This window comes from Heliangelus exortis, chromosome 2 (assembly GCF_036169615.1).
Source record: "Heliangelus exortis chromosome 2, bHelExo1.hap1, whole genome shotgun sequence".
NCBI lineage: Eukaryota > Metazoa > Chordata > Aves > Apodiformes > Trochilidae > Heliangelus > Heliangelus exortis.
Window position 1 is genome coordinate 79,053,501 of NC_092423.1, and position 25,112 is coordinate 79,078,612.

The window sequence follows — 25,112 nt, forward strand, 5'->3', positions numbered from 1 at the left end:
CGGTGCCTTTTTTGCCTCAGTTTTTGCTGGTATGTACTTTTTCCAGGTGTACCAGGAACACAGTAGCAGTTAGTGGATCTGAAGTATTACTCATGGTAGAGAGCAACAAGAAGAGTTAGGGCTCCCTTAAGCCAGCTGGATACATGAGACAGGCACATGCAGCAGTGATGGAACAGCTGGCTTCTGTCACTGCAAGATTTCTGCCACCTTTGAAAGGTCATGGCAGCCACAGGTAGGGTGCTGAAAACTAGGGGAGGCAAATGTCACATCTCTCTTCAAGAGAGGCAAGAAGGAAGATCTGGAGAAATACAGGCCAGCCACCCACGTTAGGATGAGTCAAGTTGGTACCCAGGCACTGGGGGAGGCTGAATTGGGCTAACACGCAAGCACCCACAGAGCTGCTCACTCAATCCCTTTCTCCCACTCTCTGGAGCACAGAGTGGGAAAAAAGAGAAAGACTCTGTGCTGTATAAGCATTGCTCAGCAACAGCCAAAACACTGCTGTGTCATCAACACTGTTTTGGTCACAAAACCAAAACACAGCACCATATCATCTCTGAGAATTACCTCCCAGCCAGACTCAGTACAAGCATGAAAAACCTTCTATTAATATTTTGATAAATGCTTAACACAGGATAATTGTTCAACATAAAACTAGACTTCTGTGAAACGCATAAAAATTGTAATACGTGCAACTAAAATAAATTAAATTGAATTATGTAGTCTGGACAAGTAGAAAAAAAATTGCAAACTCGTAAACAGACTCAATCTTTGTGCAAAGAAAAATAAAATATAGATGCATACTTTAAAAATGTCTTATAACCTTTAGCTTTCAGCCAGCAAGTATTTTGAAAATATGCTCATTAAAGTGGACATAATTCTGGAGCACAACTGAAAAGCAAAACAACCATTCCACCATTACTCAAATGCTGCAGTTTCCTAAGGAGAGGTCATAAGACTTCCCAGCCCTAAAGAATGCTGATATTTTGCATTCTTTTCATGTAAAAAGAAGGAGAACTGGAGAGATAACAGGAGAAAGAATGTGTTAGCCTTATACCCTTGAGCTGTGATGAAATACCAGTCTACTTACATTTAATTATGTTCAGTTTATACAAAGCATTCAGCAGAAAACATCAATAAAAATGGTGACATACTCAGGCTCCTTCTAATAAGAATGAAGAAGAATTATTATTGAAAAATCTGGCATCTAGAATTCAACTGAGAAGGGATTTTTGTTTAGCAATTAGTTCTCTCTGTAACATAAAGTAGCGTTTCTAAGGGAAAATTATTGGGTAGATTTATGACTGAGCTATGCATTAAGATCTGTTGAAAGATTAAAAAATCACTACATTACTGTAGACAAAGACACATTTGGACTAAATATACACCACAATATATGTTTTTTTGTTGCCTATTACTTAATGTTCTCTGGAAGGAACATAAATAAATAAAAAATAAAGTCCCGAACTTTGCAATTGATGTATTTGCTGTAAAATTAACAGAAATCTTTTGCCAAAGGTCTGAAATGAAGACACAAAGGCTCTTCCAAGAGAAAAAAATGGGCCTGGCTATTTTTTTGAAGGATGAAGCAGGGTTAGCTAAAACCTATGGCAAGTACTGTTACTGTGGGAAGCTGAATCCAACCCCAGTCGTGTGTCTCAGGAGTGGCTGCTTGTATGTAAGCTATGAGACCTTCACCCTCTCAGGTACTGAAAAGTGCTCACCAACAGTGAGCTTGTGTCAACAGCATCTGTTTAGCACCTGTATCAGTCACCCCTTCAGTCCTTAAGGGTTATTTCCCAGAAGCTAGGGACAACTGCCCATCCTGCTGTACATGCAAAACTCACTCTGAAGCCAGGAACAATTCTACAAAAGAGTAGAAAGAACCAAATCAATGACTTCTGGTGTTATTTACCATGGCTGTGGTACCTGACCCTAAATATGAGATATGGGCACTAAGCAACCATCAATGAGTGCTTACTTAAAGCCCTTCAGTCAGACAGGTTCTCAGTTCCTATCACAATCACACAAAGAACCCCCAAAGCAAACCATGTTCTAATGTTAACTGGTTTTAGAAATAATATGTACGGGGAAAAAAAACAAACCAAAATCCCAAATCAGATGTCCTTGGAAACAATGAGAATTAAATTAGATGGACTTTTTTTCATTTTCACTTTTGAACCAACATTAATTCTTGCTTTTCTTGGAACAGCACAGCTTCCAGACATCTAAATCAGTAGCAGTCCCAGAGAAAATGAGATGGGAAAGAGAGGAACAGAGAACTGGAAAGATCCGAAGCTGAGTACAATACATCATTCTTTGGAGCCTCATTTGGGAGCCATACCAGTATCTTCCAGGGATAATCACAATCCCCATTTCCATCTGCAGTGAAGCTTCCACGTGGCTCAAAAAACCCAAGAGGCTGTGCACACTCTTTATGGAGGGAAGCCTTGTCATCTAGAGAGCCAGAAGAACAAGACCCTCCATAATGTGCAGCAGTTATGAGCCCATTATCTATAATGATAAAATACGCAATTTCTTCAGTAAATCCCAGATTAATGAGACCTAATGGAGAGAGAACTGTGCCTCAAGAGGTCTGGCTTCTGTTTTCATCTTTGCTGCTAGTTTGGCTTTGGCAACTTATTTTTACCTCTCTATACTTCCATTTACCCATTTTAAGGCACAGGATAATGAAAATTATGGCCTTTATGCAGAATGTGAAGATGTTTTGCTGAAAAAACTCCAAAGAATGGCTTTTACTTTCCCTGTTGCACACATCTTCCCCCCTCCCTTTCTCTCTCCCTCACTTCCTACTTCTTCTCTTCTCTTCTCTTCTCTTCTCTTCTCTTCTCTTCTCTTCTCTTCTCTTCTCTTCTCTTCTCTCTCTTCCCTTCCCTTTCTCTTCTCTTCTCTCTCTTCCCTTCCCTTTCTCTTCCCTTCCCTTCTTCCCTGTTTTTATTTCCCTTCCTTCCTTCCTTGCTCCTGCCTCCCTTCCTTCCATCACAACTATAAATTGCCTTACAAATCTTCCATATCAGAATCCATATCACTTTAAGTAGTGCCCTAAGGCAGAACTGAATTGGAGGAAGAATGCATATTGACATTTTGTAGCACAAAGTCTCTGTAAAGTCAGAGAGGTTTATTCACTTCATTTTGCTTTATTTTCACTTTAGTATATAGGCTGGTAGAAACATTCATAAATATTTTAATGAAAGCAGTCAATTTTAGCTTAATGTGAGGCTGTACTGTGATAATGTTTTCCCATTTGGATTTTCCTTAAAGGCAGAATTATCCCATGAAGCCAATATAAATTTCTACTTCAGCCTTATGGCAAATAACAACCTGCAACTGTTCTTGAACGAAAAAAAGCATAGCTCAATCTATGTCACTCTAGCATGCAACATGTCTAAAACTTATTGGTTAAAATGATATTGTAAGAAACACTGGGGAGCAGGCAAATGTAAAAATTAGTAATTGCATCTACCAGACAACATCTAACAGAAAAAGAGTGCTTTTATTATTTTTCTTTTTAATTCTTTATTAAAACATCATTCCATCTTTCTCATGACAAGAAAGCTGGTGAGGGACTTTTTAGGATGTCAGGTAGTGATAGGATTAGGGGAAATGGATGCAAACTAGAGGAGGGTAGATTTAGACTGAAAGTTAAGAAGTTCCTCACTATGAGGGTGGTGAGACATTGGAACCATTTCCCCAGAGAGGTGGTGGAAGCCCTGGAATTTTTTAAGGCCAGGCTGGATGGGGCTCTGAGCAAAGTGATCTAGTGGGAGGTGTCCCTGCCCATGGCAGGGGGGTTGGAACTGAATGATCTTAAAGGTCCCTTCCAACCCTGGAAATTCTATGATTCTGTGAGATAGACCTGATGTACACTTTTTAGAAGAAACCTCTTCAAGCAAATTTTATAAAACATTAAGATAAAAGAGTGTTTGAATATTACAAGTACATTATGATTCAATTCATAGAATCACAGAATCATAGAATTGCTCAGGGTGGAAAAGACCTTCAAGATCATTGAGTCCAACCTTGTCCTAACCTTATTACCCTATTTCTGATGACCCACCTCTAAACCATGTCCCCAAGCACCACATCCAGATGATTTTTAAACTCATTCAGGGATGGAGACTCAATGACCTCCCTGGGGACTCTGTTCCAGCGCTTAACAACCCTTTCCGTAAAGAAGTTTCTCCTGATATTCAACATAAATCCCCCTGACACAACTTGAAGCCATTTCCCCTCGTCCTGTCACCTGTCACCAGTGAGAAGAGACCAAACCCCATTCTGCCTTCAACCTCCTTTCAGGTATTTGTAAAGAGTGATGAAGTCTCCTCTCAGCTTCCTTTTCGCCAGACTCAACAGCCCCAACACCCTCAGTCGCTCCTCATAAAGGATGTTTTCCAAACCGTTCCCTCCTTTGTTCCTTTCTTTGGAACTGCTCCAACACCTCAATGTCCTTTTTGTATTGGGGTGCCCAAAACTGAACACAGTACTCAAGGTGGGGTCTCACCAGTGCCAAGCACAGGGGCAGGATTACTTCCCTAGTCCTGCTAGTCACACAATTTCTAATACAAAAAAATCAGTAACTTTTAACACTCAACAGTTTTAAATATTTGACTGATGTGAATTTATTCTAATTCTAAAGAAAAATAGGATTTCCTTGAAAATTGAGTTAGAAAATCCAGCCACCAAGCCACTTTGCATTCCTCATTAGAGTAGCAACATCAAATCAATCAGATCATCAAGATACAGATAGACCAGCCAACACTGGTAAACCAAGTGACTTTAATCATTAAGTCAACGCAACAACAGTTGCTAAGGGAAGGGTGGAAAATGAATACTAAAAAAGCATGTTACTTTCTTATCCAAAATTTGTTTACTTGTTTTCTTACACAAATTGTTTTCCCAGATCTGCACACTGCAACAAAATCATCAATTTGGACAGCAGTCCACACAATCTTATGATTTCCAAGCAAATCATACTCTTAAAAAGTTGTACCCTATTCTTAATCTCAAGTAGTAGTGGACAGAACAGAAATTACCATTATTTGGTCATTTGATAAAGTGATTTTTGATAAAGTCTCTACGTGATTTCCATGGTAGTAAAAAGCAGAGAACTTTCCCATCTTGTGACTGCATCATAATGTAGACCCATTGTTTTAATATGTTTTAAATAGTGGGTAGCAACATACACAAGCAAAAATCTGCAAACTCAAAAAATCACAGGGAAGGTTCAAATTCCAGAGAGAATTCTTCAGTTTGTCTATCATTTCTCAGAAACTTATCATGCTACCCTAAAAATGTCACAAAAGATTAGAACTTAGAGAAGAACGGATATCTTTAATAAATGGCCGGGGGAAAAAGCAGAGAGAAATGTAATTTCATTTCTCAGTGGATTTTAATCTTTTAAAATAGCAAAATCTTAAAATGTGCATACATGTGCTGAAAACAATGGCAGAGATCGAGAGTTGGGGCAAAACATTCAGTGACTTCTAAGTGTTGAGTGACTCCATGCTGAATTATTACAATTTCCCCCTGAACTGAACCCAGAAATGTTTTTTCAATGTGTTTTGGAATTTTCAGAAAGAATACAAAGCTTTGCTGCAGGCCCCAGCAAAAGCACAAAAATTGCAGCCATCTGTTAAGTACTGGGGAGTATTTTCAAAATAGACAAAAATTGTGTCCTAATCATAGCTCAAGAAACTGCCTATTTTTAAAATAGTGGACATACTTGGGGCTATAAAGCACAAAACCAAGATCCTAGTATTACTGTCAGAAGTGTTGTGAGAGGCCAACTGTGACAGAAAATATGTTTGCTTTTTTTTTTTTTTTTTTACTATCTAATCTCTTCATATGTTTTTTAATCTCCCCTTTAGGATCTTTAAAGAGCTCTTTTCCTATTTTGGGTTGCTTTTTTTTTTTTTTTAATGTGGAAGCTGGATTTTTGCCTGCACTCTCACCACAAAAGTTGTAGCTTCTTTTTGCTTGCTGTTTTTGTTAAAACAGTAGTAATAGCTGGAGAGTAGTCTTTTTGGCTACATATACTTGAGATGTCTATTATTAGCTCTTATTATTTGAAGAGAGTGCACAGTCTTGCAATGCTGTCATTTACCAGTTTACCAGTAGAGACTTGCCTTTACCACAAAAGTCTCTGGAAAAGGGGTGTCAGCACCAGGCGTGGCTGACTTGGCAAAGGAAGTAATTGCATGGCCAACATTTTGTAAAAACTCTGCCTGTTTTCCTCTGAAATTTCCCCCAGTTACTCCCATGCGTGCACACTGGTACAAACAACGGAACTGCTGGAAATGACAAAGTCACTGGAAACTCCTGGTATTTTATTCCAAAGCCTGTCACCTAACTCAGTACTTCTTGTACATTGGCATAACTTAGAAGGACATTGATCCTAAAACTATGGCACCACTGCTAGCTGGAGAAATGCATGTTGCCTTTAATATGCCAAAGAAATAATCATTCTGTTTCACAAAAGTGAAATCTCACTTACAACCCTCACAGCTTTTCCTCATCTAGGTGCTTGGTTTTAGAAATTTCATTTATTTACTATTTTTTTCTAATTTGGAATTATTTTCCTCTCTTTTCCTTCCTTACTTTCCTCTGCTTTCCTGAAAGCAGAGGAAGTTGAAAGCAACCATGGAATAAATAACTGAAAACAAAATTCTGTTGTATTGTATGATACCTGTGTAATTCTTCTTCAAGTACAGAAACTTAGAATTTGCACAGGCCCCTTTTGCTTGAGGAAAAGAGTAATTATATATAATGACAAGTGTAGCCAGGGCTGAGAACCTCCAAGCTAGCAGCAAAAATCCTTCCCTCTCCCTCCCACAAGCCTGATCCTCTGCACACCCGCTCCTGCCTGACTTGTCTTCAGTCTGTCCTTCCTCCCTCCTCTTCGCCTCACCCAGTTAGTCCTGGCTTCCACTTCATTGCTTGAGGAAAGACACTTCTGATCTCCCACCACAACACTTACTCTGCTTCTCCTGTCACCTGTCACCTCTCCACCACTCCCTTACTCACCTTTTTGCCCTTGTCTCCTTGTCCACTTGGGCTAAGTCCTCCTGCACCTTGTTTTTTCTTGTTTCCTTCTCTCTTCCAGTCCTTGCTCCTTCTATACCAGAATGGATTGTCTTGGGATCCCAGCTTCCAAACCTGATGCCCACCTGCACTTCCAAGAAATATCCCTTTTCAGCCTTGTGTTTCTGCAACATACCCAGGAGGGACATCACAATTTAGCAGTGAAACCACAGCAAACCTTCATGCAAGCATCTGTGATAATGGAAACACGTACCCCTACAATGTTGTGAAATGTTGACAGCTTTCACAAGAGCAGCCCAAACACATTTTTGATGCAAGTCTTCTTCCTAGTGCACCTCCACATACCAAATCCTTGCACTGAAATAAAGAATTTGTAGTGATTCTTAGAGAAAAATCACTAACTTGCAGGGTTCTTAATATCATAAAGTACACGTTCTTTAACTGCAGTTCTCTAACAGCTAGTTGACCTGCAACAGCAAAAATTCATACTGATTCTAGTAACTAATAAAGGAAAATCCAAACCGAACCAAACAAAACCCCCACAAATCCCATACCCCCCACGCCAACCACCAACCAACCAATCAATCAACCACAAAAAAACCAACAAACCCCAGTCGTCCCCCCCCCAAAAGACCCCGACAAACAACCCCCACAAAAAACTTGGGAAAACCAAGGATAACTGAAAAGATAATGTTTCAATTCAAATCCAGAGAAGAGTAGCAAGGAAGTGTTAAAATCTCCATTTAGAAGATGATTCTGCTCAAGTAAAAACCTGTAATCCGAATAGACTTTGACAGAGACTGGAAAGGGAATTGGAGTAATTTGTGTTAGGCTACACAGAAGGTGACAGACCTGAAAATATAATCTGAGACTCTGAAGTGCCAAAGAAATTGAAATTACCCAGAGGCAAAATGCAGGAACTTAGTTACAGCATTTTTATAACAACTGTTCATGCAGCATGTTAAGAATAGTATGGTTTGATTATATTCTGGCCTATTGCCTAGAAAAAAATCCTGTATATTTGTTTTGGCAATGGTAATATAATTATAACAAGGACTGATAGTAAATAACTAAAATATTACTACATTAATTTTCCTATAGCTGGGATGCAGTATTACTACAGCACTTTTGAGGGGTTCAACATCCAACCACCTTGCAGTCATCTTTTGGGGAACTCAACCCCATGGAAGCAACGATTATGATTTACATTTTGCTGATACTTATTTTTGAACATCGTGCTCCACGCCTTTCCACATCACTTGCAAAAATGCAACTGAAAAATTTGAAAAAAAAAAATCATAAACCCGAATGAATCAGCGCTGCGATTCGCCAGAAAAATGAGATCAGATGCACAAGCAAGGCGAGAGCTATACGTGCTGCTTCGAATATACGTGGTTTGGCAGAACCAAATGAAAGCAGAAGACGTGAATTTCCAATTAGCCGCTAATGAAAAGTATTATTTGAAGTGTACAAGCACATAATTCAGAATCGTGTTAATTGCCTAGACTGTTTGCTTGTAGCAATTACATAAAAAGGTGTAGCACCCTCTCAAGTTCCATATACATAAGCAGGCAGGGTTTTGAAGGCAGTCTGTGGCAGGAACCAGTTACACGAAGTGAGATGGATTGGCATCCCTCAGGGGAAAGAAAAGGGACGGCAGGCTTCAGCAGGGCGGCAACACTGACCGCACACTTACACAGCGGCAGGGAGGATCATGAGAAATTAACAACCCTAAACCGCTTGGTTAACAAACAAGAGAAAGAGAATTAGAATTAGATCGAAACAGAAGCCAAGCCGCCGCCGCAGACCCACTTGGTTGCACCCCCTCTTTCCCCAGCCCTCCGGACGCACCCTGCTCCTCAAATCCGCCCCGGCGCTGAGCGCACCCTCGGGGAAACGGGCGGGCGAAGCCCGGAGCCTGACCGCCCCACCCTGTGCCGCCTCTCCCCTCTCCCCCCCGCCGGCACTTTCCACCCCGGCGGGGCGGGGCACGGTTCTCTCCACCCCGCCCCGTTGGCTGGCAGCGGCACGTCCGCGGAGGGGCGGCGGCGGCGGCAGCGGCAGCGAAACGCGGGTCCGCCCGGGTACCTCCCCCAGAGGGCGCGTCCTGGCGGCGGCCACGTTGACAGGGCGGGAGAGGGGCTGCGCCGCGGGGTGCAGGGCAGGGAGGCCGGGCGCTGGCCATAGCTCGTTGTCGGGGTGCGGGTGCCCGGTGAGGGAGCGGAGCCTCTGCCAGAATTAAAATGTCTTCGCCTCCCAAAGAGAAAGCAGAGACGCGGGCCGGACACCCTCCTGCTGGTACGGCCGCCGGTTCCCGTCTCTTCGCTCTTTCTCTTCTGACCCCTGGGGACGGGCCGAGGGGGGACGGGGCGGCCTGGGCAGCCTCGGGCCGTGGGGAGGGTTGGGGAGGGGCGGCCCGAGCGCCTCCGGGAGAGGCAGCGGTTTCTCGTCAAGTCTCCTCCGGCTTGTGGGCTGAGGAGGGTGCGGGCGGTCTGGGCGGGCCCCGCTGCCGGGGGCCGTGAGCCCGGGTGTTTTCCCCGTGCTCCTCCGCTCGGGCTCAGTCGCCTAAAGCGAGGTGTAACCCAGTGTCTGGCACCGGGAGATGTGTCTGGGTCCCTTCCCCATCTGTGCCTCGGCTCTCCCTGCCGTCTAGCAGCCTTCCCCAATAAAACGGAGGTGATGCTCCCTGCCTTGCCTTTCCCAAGGCAGCTCTCAGGTTGCAGAGGGAATCCTCATCGGGTGTGTGTTGTTGCGCGTCTCCAGCTTCTGACTCAAGTGACAGGCGGCGTGGTCTTCATCTGCCCTCATCCTTGAGGGCATCCCGTCTTCCAAAGCTGGCAGAGGCCTCTGGAGCTGTAGCTTGCGTGGCTGCTGGCAACACGGAGCAAACGGAGCGTCGGCAGGCAAATTGCAAATTAATAGAATACTGGGTATCCATTTTTGCCTGTGGGCATTATGGTGTTAGACCTAGAGTGGGCTTGCACGCTCCTAGCTTTAATTCTTCTAGCTGCCAGAATAGAAAATAGTCATGCTGCTTGCTGGCTGCCCAGCAAGGGAGCTTCCAGCACCTCCCAGCCACTGCAGCGTCCTCGTGGTCAAGTAGAGCTGTGGGGAGTCGGGGCTGGATCTGCTACCGTTCGTAGACGGCAGCTCCTCTCAGTGCACAGATGGCATTCTATTACTCACACTATCCAGGTTGTGTTGCTTCATGTATTAGTAGTTTTTCTTCTCCGTTATTACAGTTTTCTTTAAAAAGGGGACTTTTTTCCCCACACCAGCAATTTTTCAAGTGCCTTTGAGTGTTAGCCAGTGGAATAGTTGGAGTTCTGGTTGTGGGGTTTTTTCAGTCAGAAAATGTTGAAATGCTTAATTCACTGGTGTTTTGTATTCAAACCAATTGATGTGATTCAAAATTAATTTTGAAAGCAATTTTTGAACCCTAATTGAATCCTGTTCTTATAAGGATCTGAAATTCCTTTAAACAAATCATAGAACTTAGAAATAATGGCTTTGCTTTGTGTGGCAAATGGAGGAGTTCAGCTGTACAGTCAAACTGATCTCCAGGCTGAGCAGGGTTGCCCCAGTGTTGCAGCCTCCTGTATTGCAGCATTAGCTCTTAACCTGACTTCCTGGTTCAGGAAACCAAACCAGAAGCATCTTCCCACTGTTGACAGCTTTTGATGCCATAGCTCCATGAGCTGGCTCTCCTTGAGTTAGGTAAATGTCAGCTTCAGTGTGAAGCAACAGTTAAGATCTTAGGTTGTGTCTTCCTGCAGCATCATTGATGGAAAGGGAATGAAGGATATAACTGATGCATATTTTCATTTAGGGACTTTGTAAGTCTGGTTTTCTGATACCGTTGCATGCTTGAGAGTCTCACTCCAAACCTGTCTTTTGAAACAGGTGGAGTTTTTTTTAAAGACCTAATGTGAGCCTCTGTAGGCCACACAAGAAACTAGTGATGCACACTGCAAAAGCACAGCTGGAGTGCTGTACAGGTTTCCCTTGCTCTCGGAGCATTTCTGTATTATTTTTCTCTGGTGCAAAACATGCAGTCACATATGAACTGAAGAAGTTTTTCAGCTATGTGCCTTTTAAGATCATTAGCATCCCTGAGGATTTTTTTGTGAGTATGCACCAGTTCAGCTTTGGAATGAAGGACATCACCAAATCTGTCCTTGAGGCTGGAAAAAACCCTAATGCTTTACAATATCTTCAGGCCATTTCTGGAAGAAGATGGTTCTGAGCTGGTTGGCAGAGAAAAGTGGCCCTGTGGTCTCTTAACACTTGGAAAATCCCCAGTAAATGTGCTGACTACTGACAGTTTATATTTACTCAAGGAGTTTATATTTACTCAAGGACAGTTTATTTACTCAAATCATAATCCTCTATCTCAAGACTTTTTAGATCTTTGAATAATACAATGCAGTAGAGCAGTCTGAAAACAAGTTTTAATAAAATGAAAGTAAAGAAGTAAAAAAAAATAAAAGATTACTACATAAATACAGGTGGAATTATGTTCATAAATAACAAGCTATGTTCCTAACAACCCAAAGATGTGAATAGGGGATATGTTTTAACTAATGGCTCAGATGCTCTGGTTTTGCTGTGCAGAGAGATTACAGATGTATTTTACCCACTTACCTACCTGTGATTACAGATGTATCTTAACCCACTAAGTATGAATTAGATACATAAAAATTCAGAAGGATTTGGATCATCAAAGCAGAATTGACAAATCCATTGTTTTCCATATGCACTGTTGGCCTTTGCTTACTGACTGCATGTAATGTTAGTTTTCTCTCTATTTATCTTTTACATGGGGGGAGGGTGTGAAAAAAGAAAAGCACGTGAAAAGACAAAGGGTAATAAAATAGAAAAAAACCTCAAGACCTCAGGCTGGTTACAGGGTGCATAAAGCAATTGCAGATTCCTTTATGAAACTTCAGAGGACCTCAGCTTAAGCTTTATTAGATACTTTTCTGTCGGTGAGAGCAGTGCATCCGTAATACATTGCTGAGTACATTTGTACCCCTTGCCTCTAAAGAGATCTGTGTAATTATGGGTTTAGTAGTTCATTTCTTCTAGTAGATTCTGTGGAAGAATAAAGCAAGGTGATTGCCTTAATAGTTTATTTATGAAGCTTTACAGTAGTTTTGTGAAAGTAGTAATGTACATTTTCCTACTCTAAAAAAATATAGCTCTAAGCCAAGATTTCTGTGTAATGAAAGTATGTAATAACTCTTATTTCTGTTCTTGTTTTGTCAGATACTAATGTATGCTCTCTAAAGCCTGCAGAACGGCAGATTTTGTTTCTCTCAGTCCTTTCCATACCTTTTATCCATGTAATGGAATCTGTCATTACACTGTATCTAAGAAATACATTTTGTGTTAATACTATACTGAAGGAATACGGGAAGCTGTTAGAGCTTTTGTGTAAAGCTCTGGATTTCTCAGTTTTCTCAAGTTTCTCTGTCTGGTCGCTGTGACCAGTGGGTGTTGTGGGTTGAGCTGGAAGGTTTCCCCAGGAACTTCTCCCTCAGGCTGGCAACCTGAAGGAGGGGGAGATGGGGTGGGAGCCATTGCTGTAGGGCTTCTGGAGGTACTTGGTGCTTGCTGCAACTCAGTGGGCTTTATTTCAGAATTCTGTCACAGAAAGTGGGAGCAGTCTGAAAGAAAAACTTCAGTGAGGAAGACAAAAAAAAAAAGGTAAATAGACTCAGAATGTTTACCGACTCCAGGTTGTCTTGAGAGGTAATTGATTAACTCAGTTGTTTAATACTTTGCCAAAAGGAGCAGTATTAGCTGGCGGCTAAGACAGGCCGCCAGTCACAGGACAAACAAGTATGCCTCTTGGAAGGGTAAAAACATGACAGATGATGATTAAATTCTGCTCTTATCCAGATGTGAGGCAAACAGACTCATGCTGTTGCTCCTCTGGGAGCATGCTACTCAGTGGTCCTCTCTCTATTTCCTGCTTTAGAGGTGTGTGGCACTTGTGGCCATTGCCACGACGGGGAGCCATTCCCTCCTGTCTTAGCACAGGTCCCTGGTGACCTCTTGTGAAGAGCTGTGGCCTGGGGTTCTTCTTCGGTGCTGGAACTGCTGCCTTCTTCACCCCAAAGCCATCTCGTTGTCATTGACTCAGTTGTCTTCTGGCAGTGTTCTGGAATGTGGTTTATTGGTTATTTAAATCCACTCTCTGTTCTATGCAGGATTTACCATCAAGAAATCTGAGCTCTTTCGATAATTACTTTTAAGTGACAAAATCACTGGTCAAATTATGTAGTAAATGCTAGGTAAGAAGTAGGTGAATTCTAGTAAGTCTAAAGCAAATCTCACAAATGGAGTGGGCTTTTCTTTAGCTTGGTGGATTTAATCATAATTTCTTCTCTGTCTAACCTTGAGGTAGTGTAGCTTGGTTGAAACCTGTTGAAAAGGAAGGTGAATTATGTTGTGAGGGTATTTCTCTTAAGCTAAAGCTCTTGAAGCAAGATGGGGTATAAGTATGCTGTGTCACAAGTTGCAGAGACAAGTTGCACATCGGCTTTATGTGCAACATGTAATTATTTCACTTTTGATCTCAGAAATACACATTACTGCACTTGTTTGCTGGATTCTTCTTTTTGTTTACCAGATCTAAAAGTAAACCTGGATTATTAAAGATTATTCAAAAATCACATTAAAATTATTAAATTACTGCTTTTGTCAGTCACTAATATTCCTTTTAATTGTCTGGTTATTTGCTTTTTAATACCTGTTAATTTTACATACAGACAAATTAAATTACCACTAAATCTTCAAGTATTGTTTTCTTTAGTTTTCTATTAGATGGTGAAGAAAGTGGAAGCCTGAGTGTGTTGTCCAGAAGTACTGTTTGTAACCTGGCAGATGTTTCTATGGAGACAGCATCTTCCACAGAAAGTAATTTGAAAGGAAACCAATAAGAACTGATTGTGCAGTGATGTTAAATTTATAAATTAATTTTAATAAAACATAGCAATCACCTTGATTAACTGAGCTGTTAGAAGAAGACATCACTTGACAGAACTTCTTTGATTTTGGAAACCAGCTTAGATTTCTAAGGAGTTTGCATCAAGAAAAATTAGTAGGAATTTTAATTTTTGTTTAATTTTTTAATCTCCATTTCTTTGTTGCCTAACCTTTCTATCCTTCCTTATCCCTTATAAAACATTCTCACAAAGTACTGCAAGTTTTGTGCTGGGGAGAGAAAAGAAAATGGTTAGGGTTTTCTGGTTGTGGTGGTTGGTTTTTTTTAATGCATGTTAAGGAGCCACAGTTTTGATAGGCTTTAGAAGATACTTCTTTGATTTTGTCTGTTGATTGCCTGTCTTTAATTGATGTCCTTACTGAATTAGAAGTTTGTCTTCTGAGTATAACACAAAGCTTAATATCTGCTTTAAAAATACCAGGGCTAAAGACCTGTTACTTTCTCCTAGGGCAGGTCACTTTTATTTTTACAGCTTGCCTCACCCAGTCTGTAAAATTCATGTGCAGGAGTGTCCTTTCCATTGCTGTCCTGGTCAAGAACAAAGAACAAAGCCTGTTTCTAGGTTTTGGGGCTTAGCACTGAACTGCTGTGAGGTACCTGGGTCCCTCTGTGGCTGGGCACAGGAGGGCTGTTCAGGAGTCAGCTCTGGCATCCAGCTTACTCCTGCTGTGACATCTCAGCCCAGGCTATACCCAGGCTTTCCGTGTCACAGCAGTGTGCAACACAAACCACCATGTCTCTAGGTGGTTTTATTGACTCCTGACAGCTATAAGTGGTTTTCTGATGTGGTTGCTGATGGCAATGTAACCCATCCGAGTAGCTAATGAGATGCATCATATCCTGTGCTGTCCTGTGAGTGTGCAGAGGAAGTTCTACCTGAAAGCCAATGTGGTTTTGGAGCCAACTGGAGTACCACAGACATGGTATTTGTTCTCAGACAATTGTGAGAGATGTGTAGGGAACAGAACAAAGGTCTTTATGTGACTTTCATTGACTTCACTAAAGCCTTTGATACTATGAGTAGAAAGGGCCTGTGGCAAATCTTGGAACAATTAGGATGTCCCCCAAGTTCCTCAAAATGATCAGTGGGGCCAAGTCACATATGGTGATGCACTCTCTCAATCCTTCCCAATAATCAGTGGTGTGAAACAAGGCTGCATTCTCATACCCACTCTATTCACAATCTTCTTCAGCACGATGTTTCAAAGGGCAGACCTTGATGAAGAAAATGGCATTTATACCTTATACAGTACTGATGGGAGCCCATTCAACCTGAGGTGACTGAAGGCCCACATCAAGACCCTAAATCACCACGTCCCAGAGTTGCTTTTTGCTGACAATGCCGCCCTTTATGCTCACATATAAGCAGCTCTGCAGCACATACCGTCCTGCTTCGCAGAGACTGCAGGCCTTTTTGGGCTGGAAGTCAGCTTGAAGAAGACAAGTACTCTACCAGCCTGCACCACAGGAAGACTTCCATCATCCCCACATCACCACAGGTGAATCAGAGCTTAAGTCAGCCCAGCAGTTCAGCTGTCTGGGATGCATTATTTCTTTGGATGCCAAGATCCGAAGATTAGCAAAGGCACACAGAGCATTCAGAAGACTTCATGGAAGAGTCTGGAGCAATAGACACCCTGAAAAAAAGCACAGGGATTAGTGTTTACAGAGCTATTGTACTGTCTACTCTTTTATATGGTTCTGAATCATGGGTCATCTACTGCTACCTGTTGCAAGAGGCGAACTTCATAGCGATGATAGGCTCTGAATGAGGACAGGATCAGTAGAGAACTGGCCTCGACCAGCACAGCTGCTGACCTGCTTCAGAGTGAGCCCTTTGCTGGTCTCAGGCCCCACCTGTTATTGGCCCTTGATCTTTGAGCATGCGCACTTGGGCCAGCCCTAACTGGGCACAGGTGAGGCTGAGCACCAACTGAGCTCATTACTCGGCAGGTCCTGGCACCTGTTGCCTACAGCTACCACCTGCAACTCCTTGAACGCTTCCATCAGTGCTGCCTCCGTACAACCCTAAACATCCACGGGACTGACCCCGTGACCAATGTTCCTGTCCTTGAACAGGCAGGGGTCACCAGTACTGAGGCCATGATACTGAGGATGCAGCTGTACTGGGGAGGGCACATCTCCAGGATGGAGGATCACCCCTCCCTAAGATTGTGCTCTGCCCCAAAAGAAGAGGAGCCCCAAAGAGGAGATACAGGGACTCCCTGAAACTATCCCTTAGTTCTGGCCATATTGACTGCCAGCAGTGCTCCACTCTGGTCTCCAGTTAGGAGGCATGGAGACATCATCCATAACTCTGCTGCCTCCTTTGAGAACACAGTAGAATCAGTCTGGAGGAGAAAAGACAGCACAGAAGGAGCCGTGCCTTGGCTGTCCCCTTACAGGAGACTTTCTGCTGGGCCTTTTGCAACCCCACTGCCTGTCCCACATTGGCCTCATCAGCCACCAGCGCGCTTGCGGCAAGCGTGGGGAGAGACCTTCTGAAATCTTTGTTCGTGAAGCCAAGACATGATGATAGCAACAGCTTGGGGGGGGGGGGGGGGGGTGTACAAAAACCTGAAAAAATACAATGTTAGAACAGAAAGCAGATCAAGAGGAGCCTGCTTCTGCTGTTCTGCTTTGCAGCTGCATTATTAGGCCTGGCTTGGTTTCTATTTTATGTATCACTTTGGAAGCAATAAATGATGAGCATAAGGGCATTTGCCTTCGCTCCATGTTTTGTTTTTCAAAGTGATGCTTTCAAGTTTGCATAATTTCTAAAACTAAATCATGACAAGGATTTGAAATGTGGTAAATGCGTATGTTTTGCAAAACAAAAAGCTCTGTTCTAAATGCAAGTTAATGGTCCTCCTAAAATTTGCTTTTTACTACAATATTTGTGAATATTTCTTTGTATAAATTCTACTATTATAGCTGTAGTTTTTAACTTGAAATTATTAGTAAGGTTCTTAGGCCTTTCTTGTTTTATGGGATTTGATGTTCACATTTTTGGCTTTTTGCATAGTGTTATGCCAACTATTGCCTCTGCTTCTGACTGCTGCAACGTGGTGGGGGGGGGAGAGTTAAAGTAGAGTTGAGTTTTCTAAAGTGGTATTGGAAGCAGGTGGTAAAATGAGCTGCAACTTCTCAGGATGAGTAGAGATGGCATGATGTGAAAGACAATGGCAGGTGTGGTCCTGAAGTAGGTGTTCCTCATTTTTCAAACTGATTACAATTCAACAACTTTGCCAAATATTAGGAAAGGGTGAGAGGGTCATCCTTAAAATGTTCTTCACTTATGTTGATTTAAATGAGGTTTGTTGTGTCTGATTTTCATTCCAGTGAAAGCTGGTGGGATGCGGATTGTGCAGAAACACCCACATAATTCTGATGCCAAAGAAGAAAAAGATAAGGATGACCAAGACTGGGAAACCAGCAGGTAAGTACTTTGACTTGGTGCAGGTGCTACAGTGAATTTCCATGACTTTGGACCTTATCACCAGTTTATTTTCCTTGCAAATAAGAAACCAAAGATACCATTGTTCTTGTATCATAATGTTGGTTTTAAACTTGTAGCAGTTTGCAGATTCCTCAAAGAGATTTGGGGAATTAGGGAAATTTTACCATGCTGAGCCCTTTAAATGATCCTGCCAGGTGAGAGGTTAGAGGAAAAAAGCACAGTTAAAGTGAAACATAAGCTTTCCTGAGTTCTCTGAATGGTATTTCAGACTGCACAGAGAGGCCAGGCACAGTTGGAAGCAAATGTTAAGCTGTCAGTTTGTGTATGAGGTGATCTTGCTGGGTGATTCCTTCTACCTTTTGGTGCGTACTCCTCTCTCTGTGAGGTATTTGACAATATGGTGCTTTTAAAAGACAAGTAAAAATAAAAGCTATTAATATTAACTGCTTTTATTTTAGGTGGGAATCTAGCAGTTTTACTGGTGGAGGATACTAAGACAAACAGCAGTTAGCTTTGCAGATTTGACTAGATTTGTCAGGTGGCTGCTGTGTAGAAATGAAACTGAGGAGTTTCTGTTGCATTTCTGTTCACAAAAATGCCACCTGTTGTTGTGCTAACTGTCCCAACTGTTTTAATTTGCTAGATTATGTTTACCTGAAATCTTTATGTACTACCTTACTGCATGGGTTTGTCCTTGCTGTTCGCTCAAGGCAAAAAAAAATCCCAAACCAACATTCATTCTTATGTAGGGACTTAAATAGTGTTTATTTTACATGTAAAACAAGGGTGATAAACAAGCATTGTGAAAATGTCTGTATAAATAAGAAAAATGTTTATTTACTAAATCACAACTTGAATAGCAAAAATATTTTGAGAAAAGGAAATTTAATTGATCTGTTCTATTGAAAGGTTAGAAAATGAAACTTTATATAACTTCATTAACCAAGTTGCTGGTCTTGTATTTCTGTTCAGTTGGAACAGACTCTGTACTGCAGTTAAGTTCTGTCCAAAAGAAGAAAAAATATCTTGTGGTTAATTTAAACTTTGCTCAGGGATACATCCTTTTATTGAAGGTGTGTTTCATGCCTGCTTATTCTTAGTTTCTTTAGCATGCCAACCTCATGGTGAGAGAATCTCATTAGGATCCAAACGAGAAGACTTCTTATGCATGCTCACAGATTTAAACCTCTTTTGCAGTATACCATCTGCTTTATTCCTTTATTCAAACACGATTATCATTCCCCCCACTCATGTAGATAGCATAGGGAAAAGTTAAAATTTAACCTTGATATCTGTGGGTCTGTCTGCTTTAGTAGTGGCACATTAGAAGCAGATCCATGGAGGGGAATCAATCTGTAGTGAGGGCCTTGTGTTCACATTGTGTGAGTTTTGGAGATCATTTAACCTGGTCCTCTGGACTGAGGTCCTTGGACTACACGTTTGAGTTTAGCATCATGTGCTGGGAGTACAGGCCAGGTGCCCTAGGACCAGTCCACAATGCAAAACAGAGCCTGGGTGACAGAATGATCTGGAGGGGGAGTGCACTCTTGATCCTAAGATGCTAGTGCACACACACACTGTATATTGATTTGTAAAGCAGGTTTGATGGTTTAAAGTAGAGGAGAAAGTTTAATGAACTCTAGAGCTACCTTATTAACTAGGCAATAGTTTGCTCTTTCACCTCATAAAACCCATTCCTAGGCCATCTGCTCAGTTTATTTTCAAAATACGCACTCTCTCAATGTGCTCTCAGTTTTGGATTTCTTGTAGAGGATACACTCTCATCTGTATTAGGAACTTGTGCCAGTTATTCTGAAGCCTGTCTATTCATGAAAAAAGTCTGAACTTTTAATTTTTTTGGTTTAATCCTCTTGAGAAAGAAAGTAGCAGAAGATGCATAAGGAGCACAGTTATATGGGAACCCACACGAATTATAAAACTAAACTGTAAGTTTGCTTACAGGTCTGCGAGAAGTATTTTTCCCAGTAGAACTGTGAGACCTTTCTGAACATGAGGGAAAGGGTTTAAAATGGCTGTTGTAGGCTCCTGTGGGAATAGCTGTACAGCTCCAGTGACTACACAAGCTATACCTGTGAGCACAAAGTTTTTTAGGCATAGACTGGACAAGCAAACTCCAGAAGCCATAGTACGTGAAGTTGTAGTCAGAATCAAATTGATGTTTGCAGCATGTCAACTGCTTCTGTGCTTGAAGGTGCCGTCCCCTGGTGTTTCAGTGTCTGTGCCTGGTGATTCATGGTCCCTTTCTAAAACACTCGGATTTCTGGTGTCTGTGGAGGAAAGTTTATCAGGGGATGGGGATAGGTTTATCAGCAGAGGGAGAACAGGCCACAAGCATTTTGTTCTGCTTTCTCCAGCACCCCAATATATTATGTACTTTTTGTGTCTTTTCTACCTGGTATTTAATGACCCATTTCTAAACAAATACAGAGGCATCTTTGTTTTTAACTTTCTACTCTTATGTTTTCAGTCTTTGCCATTTTAAGGTAGTATCACTGATAAAATGCAGTCTCTACTCCTTGTTGCTTTCAAAGTCCAAAGAAGCAAACAGCCCTTCAGGCAGTTTGTATCAGGTGATATAGACAGCTGATGATGATGTGAAGGAAAATAATAAAACAGAAAAGAGTAATTTGTGTGTGTATGAAGAGGGAGGCTATGATGATTGAGTGAGATTTTAATCTCATTGCAAGCTTAGTTGAGGACAGATGAGTGGAACTGGCAGTAAATTGAGGAAGAAGATAGTGAGCTCTCCCAGAGTTTCCAGGTCCTTCCCACGGTGGCACAAATGTGAGTGGCTGATGTTCATGTAAGTGTTTGTGGCTTTGAAGACAGCTGGCATTGTTTTTGCAGAGTGATTACAGAAATAGACATTGGGTCAATGTTTCTAGTCTTAATGTAAACAAAGCTGATACAGGTAAACACCCCTGAAGCAGCTAACTGTGCTGTGATAAAGGTGACTTTAAAGTACATTCACCAGGTATATTTTCTTTAACATTTGCTTTTCTCAGCTGTTTAGCAACGTTCAATCCAGTTACTGTAATCTACTCTGTATTTTATTCAGTTCTGATGCCTAAAATAAAATCGCTGTGGCAACAACATTTGTGACTTGTAATAATTGTGATTTGTGATTCCTTGAAACAATATGTGTTAAGATGGTTTTTATACAACTTTAAATTTCTCCTACAAGGCAGATGTCAATCTTGAGCAGTAATGGAAATAATTTTATGTGTCTGGTATAAGTATAGTTTTACTTAGAGAAATTGCTGGATGTTATTATATGGAGAAGAGTCAATGAAAGAAGGCAGGGGTTGCATCATTTGGTTTAGGTGAACTAAAAAAATGTGTGTGGCATCCAGAGCCAGTGGCATCAGTGTGGTCAAGATGTCAGTGGTGAACTTGACTGGGAGTTGTGGTCCTCAGCCCACGTGTTCTTCAGGGTAAGGGTGATTTTTATCAGCCTGGTTAGAGATAGGATAGGCTGATGAACTTCTGCTCTGATGTTGTTGCTGGTTTTCTTATGTTTCTGCAATTTTGTAAGACTTGTGCTGATTTGTGTTTTGGATATGGTTGCAGTTTGGGTTGATTGACAGTCATACTGATGGCTGCTGAAAGGTTTTTTTTTCTGTGTGATGCATGATGAAGGTGAAATGTATAATTAGAAGTAGGATTATGAGTAGAAACTGTCACTTTTCAGGACTGTATTTTGTAATAGAAAATATTTGGAATAACTAGGCTACTCATAGTCATGGGCTTTATTAGAATTCATGTTTAACTGAGATTTGCAATATCACACTCACTCCTGTGCCAGCATCTGACTTCAGCCATAATAAATACTTATGAAAGACAGATAATTTGAAGTGGGAGTTGCTTGTTCGGTTTTGCACAAGAACTTAATTAGTTGTCATTCTAGGACCTCAAGGAAGAGAAACTATAATTATGTATCACCAACTAGATTTGAAAACCTACTTATTTCAAGCAAATTTCTGGCTTAATTTGTCTTGTAACAGAGTAAACTGCATAGGCTTTAATATCTAAAGAATCTTTCCTTCTCTTTTGTTATATTTCTGAAACAAAGTGGGTAATTACAGGGATTTAATTACTGAATATAAATGCAGTAGAGTGATTTCTCAGTATACGTATGTAAATTTTGTTTTGTACCTACCTGAAGATTGGGAATCCAGCATTATGTTTGACTTTCCAGTTAGCTATGGAAAGAACAAATTTTGCAGCCTGTTTATTTAATGCAGTTCAGAACGCGGATATTTGCTTTAGCTATATTCATTGGGCAAAAGAAAAAAATTAGGAGGATAATTCAGAATGTGTGACTCAAAGGCACAATCATGCTAATGAAACATGAGGATGTCCATATATTAAAGAGCCAGTCTCAGTACTTAGTTACACAGTGTTACGTTTAAAGTCTCTATGTGCTAGTGAAGCTGGACCTGCTTTTTTTTTTTTTTTTCAATAGTGCAGTGGTAATCGCAACAATTTAGGCTACAGGTATATACTTCCATTCAAGAGTAAATTTGTTTGGTTTTCCTTTCCATGACTTTATTGCAGAAAAAAATAGCCCGCAGGCATTGTTCCCATTTTCCATTGTTACTGAAGATTCTGCTGTCATTGAAAATGTATTTAATTCTTGCCTTCTAGGGACACTTGTCCAGACTTCTCACAGAATTAAAAAAATACAAAGTAGCTGATGCAAATAAGTCATTAGAGCAAATTTGTATGCTTGTTGACACCCTAAATCTTGAAATGCTTGAAATTATTTCAGGTCTTCGTATTTCACCTTGTTGTTCTGGTTATTTAGCTGGGGCAGAAACTGTAGTCAATATCCTGACTCTTTAACTCGGGAATAGCTGCTCTTCAGCAAAGCCAAGCCCTGGGAAATTATGTCAACTTGCATGCAGGTCCTGTAGGAGGTTGTTTTTGTCATGAAGATGTTAACAGTCCAGTTAGTCCTGTTGTCTGTTGAGGAGTCAGGTGTTTGACAACTTCACAGCTTGTTAAAGGTGGAAACCAACCCCAATGAACAGATAGCATTGTCCCTCCATAAATACTTGGAGTCAATAGTCCATTATACTGTTTGTCACATGTAGTTTGCTAACACAAAGATGAAAACAGACCTATTTGCCTGTGTTTGTGCATCTCTCAAGCCAAAATTGACTTTGGCATGGTGTTTATTTAAGGTAGAAAGACAATTAGATAGGCTGTGACATCTTCTGTTTAAGTTTTTGGAGTGGAAATGCACAGGTTTGGTGGGTAGAGGATTGCCTGAATCTCCCTTTCTGGTATCAGTGCCACTTAGATGTTGGCATAAAAGGTCCTTTCACCTGTTACGTCAGTGGAGGAATCTCTGAAGAAGTGAATTAATTTGTACAAGCATCAGTCATCAACATGCAGATCTTCCTCTCTGATGGAATTCATATTTCTTCCACCAGTTTTCTATTCTAACCACTTCTTTTTTTTCCTCTCTTTGCACCCCAATACTGTTACTGCTGTGAGCTGATGTGGATTTACACAAAGATTATGTTCACAGACTGTGTATTGCCATTTTATGCTTGACCGTATGAAAACTGAAACTTGATTAAATGTATGGATATAATTCTTGAGGGTTTTTATTACTCGGATGTGAAGCTTTAGATGCGGTTGGCCTCAGAAGATGAAAGGTCTGGGGGAAATGCAATGAAAGAGCAGTTCATGGCTGTGAACACCATGGTTGCTATTTCTGAGGAAGATGCAGACTGGAGCAGATGCTGGGCATTATCCCATTGTCATACCAGAGTTTGGTGTGGCTCTAAGTTTTTTCTTTGCTTGGTTCAATATTCCAAAGGCTAAAAGGATGTTCTGCTGGAAGAAGAGCTGTACAAAAATCATAGAATAATAGTATGGCTAGGGTTGGAAGGGACTTAAAAGGTCATCCAACTCTTCTCTGTGGGCAGGGACATGTTCCACTAGACCAGGTTGCCCAAGGCCCCATCCAACCTGGCCTTGAACAATTCCAGGGAGCGGGGCAGCCACAACTTCTCTGGCCAGAGTGTTCCAGTACAACTGGAGCAGTTGCACTGGAAAATGTGCAACTGTAATTTTATAATATTGAGCAAAAGACAGAACATAGCACAGTGAAATAGAAATAGCTTCCTACTTTCTCCAAAATATCTTGTTTTGTTTTGTTTTTCCTCTGGAAGATTCCGTACTTAGACTTTGGGGTTGGTTTTTTTTTCCTTCCTCCTTATATTTATTATTTTGGACTTAAATTTACTTCACAGTTAAATGAATAGCTTCTTAGCATCATATTCCTTTGTATAAGTGATATTGTCTTCAATGCATTTTCTCATCTCATTATTCACCTTCATATCTTAATCTTTTGCATAGAATTTTTATGAGTAGCAGATGCTAAAGTCTACTACAGTTTATGTATGCATAATTTGTTTAATTATAAAACCAAAACGCAGTATTAGCAATTTTAATTTGATTTTCAGGACAATGCCTTCTGCAGATGATCAGTTAGTTGGAGAAATAACAAAGTAATGCTGTGACCTGCACTGAACTGCATAAAATGCACATAATGTTACAGGTTTAAGTATAAATACAGAGAATAGTGTATGTAATACTGATTTTTAAATGCAGAACTACTGTACGGCCAGAAAAGAGGCTATGAATATCTCCTTCTCAGAAATGAAAATATCTGTGAATTTAGGGAATGGAGAAAAAGCTAGACAAGATTATGAATGAAACATTCTCATACAGGGAAGATGTGAATCTTCTGAAAGACTGTTTCATCCTTCCAATGTTTCTTGATGATTCAAGCAGAAAGTTGATAAATTCATCAGTGTAAGTGATAATGATGACATTATATGGATAGGTCTTTTCATAGTCCTGAAGTACTCTGTGCATGTGTGAAAGAACTAAAAAAGATCTGAAATTCCTCCCTCTCCCCTCTCAAAGTGAATAGCAGATAATGCCATCCAGCTCAGCAAGAGCCACGTTTGGTCCCAAAGAAGCATATGCTGTCTCACAAAATTAGCTGGAAAGCTGAGTTGAATTTTCAGCCAAGCTGGTGTAAGAAAAAGATGTTAAAAGAATGAAAGCCTATACTTCGTATTCTGTGTGATAAGGGGAAGTGAGAAAAGCTCAGTCATATGTGAGAGGAAAATGGATGGGAAGTAGTATCTTACGAGTGCCAAAACATAGCTAGCACAGCATTCCGTGTCTGTACAGAAAAGTAAAATTTCTTAAACTAATAGCTCAAGTGGTGGCATTTTGCTTCGTTCTTTTCTCTTTATATCTTTCTAAACTATTGGAATATATGGGATGGAGGTCACTGTGTGAGTTTGAACATATATACAGTGTTGGAGCATACATTACATAGGCGTTGTAAAGCACAAAAATTCTAAACTCAAAAGTATAATTAAGTTATAATTATACCAGCAAAGCCCAAATCTTTATTATTTAAGTGTTAAGCAACGCTGAGAACATTTCTAAAACTAAAGGTACGAAATTTTATTAGAAAAAGCTTCCAGAGGACCAGATGCTACTCATTTATTTAGAATTAGAAGT

The 25,112-nt window shown here is 40.9% G+C and overlaps 1 protein-coding gene across 1 annotated transcript in view; it reads left to right on the forward strand.

The window, feature by feature from the left end:
• Window positions 1–9,152: 9,152 nt before the first annotated feature.
• Window positions 9,153–25,112, forward strand: part of DAP (death associated protein) — a 56,498-nt gene continuing 40,538 nt past the window's right edge. Inside the window, exons 1-2 of the mRNA XM_071736675.1 lie at window positions 9,153–9,360; window positions 17,417–17,513. Of these exons, the coding sequence (XP_071592776.1) occupies window positions 9,306–9,360; window positions 17,417–17,513 (152 nt within the window). The 5' untranslated portion in view covers window positions 9,153–9,305. The remainder of the gene's footprint in view (window positions 9,361–17,416; window positions 17,514–25,112) is intronic.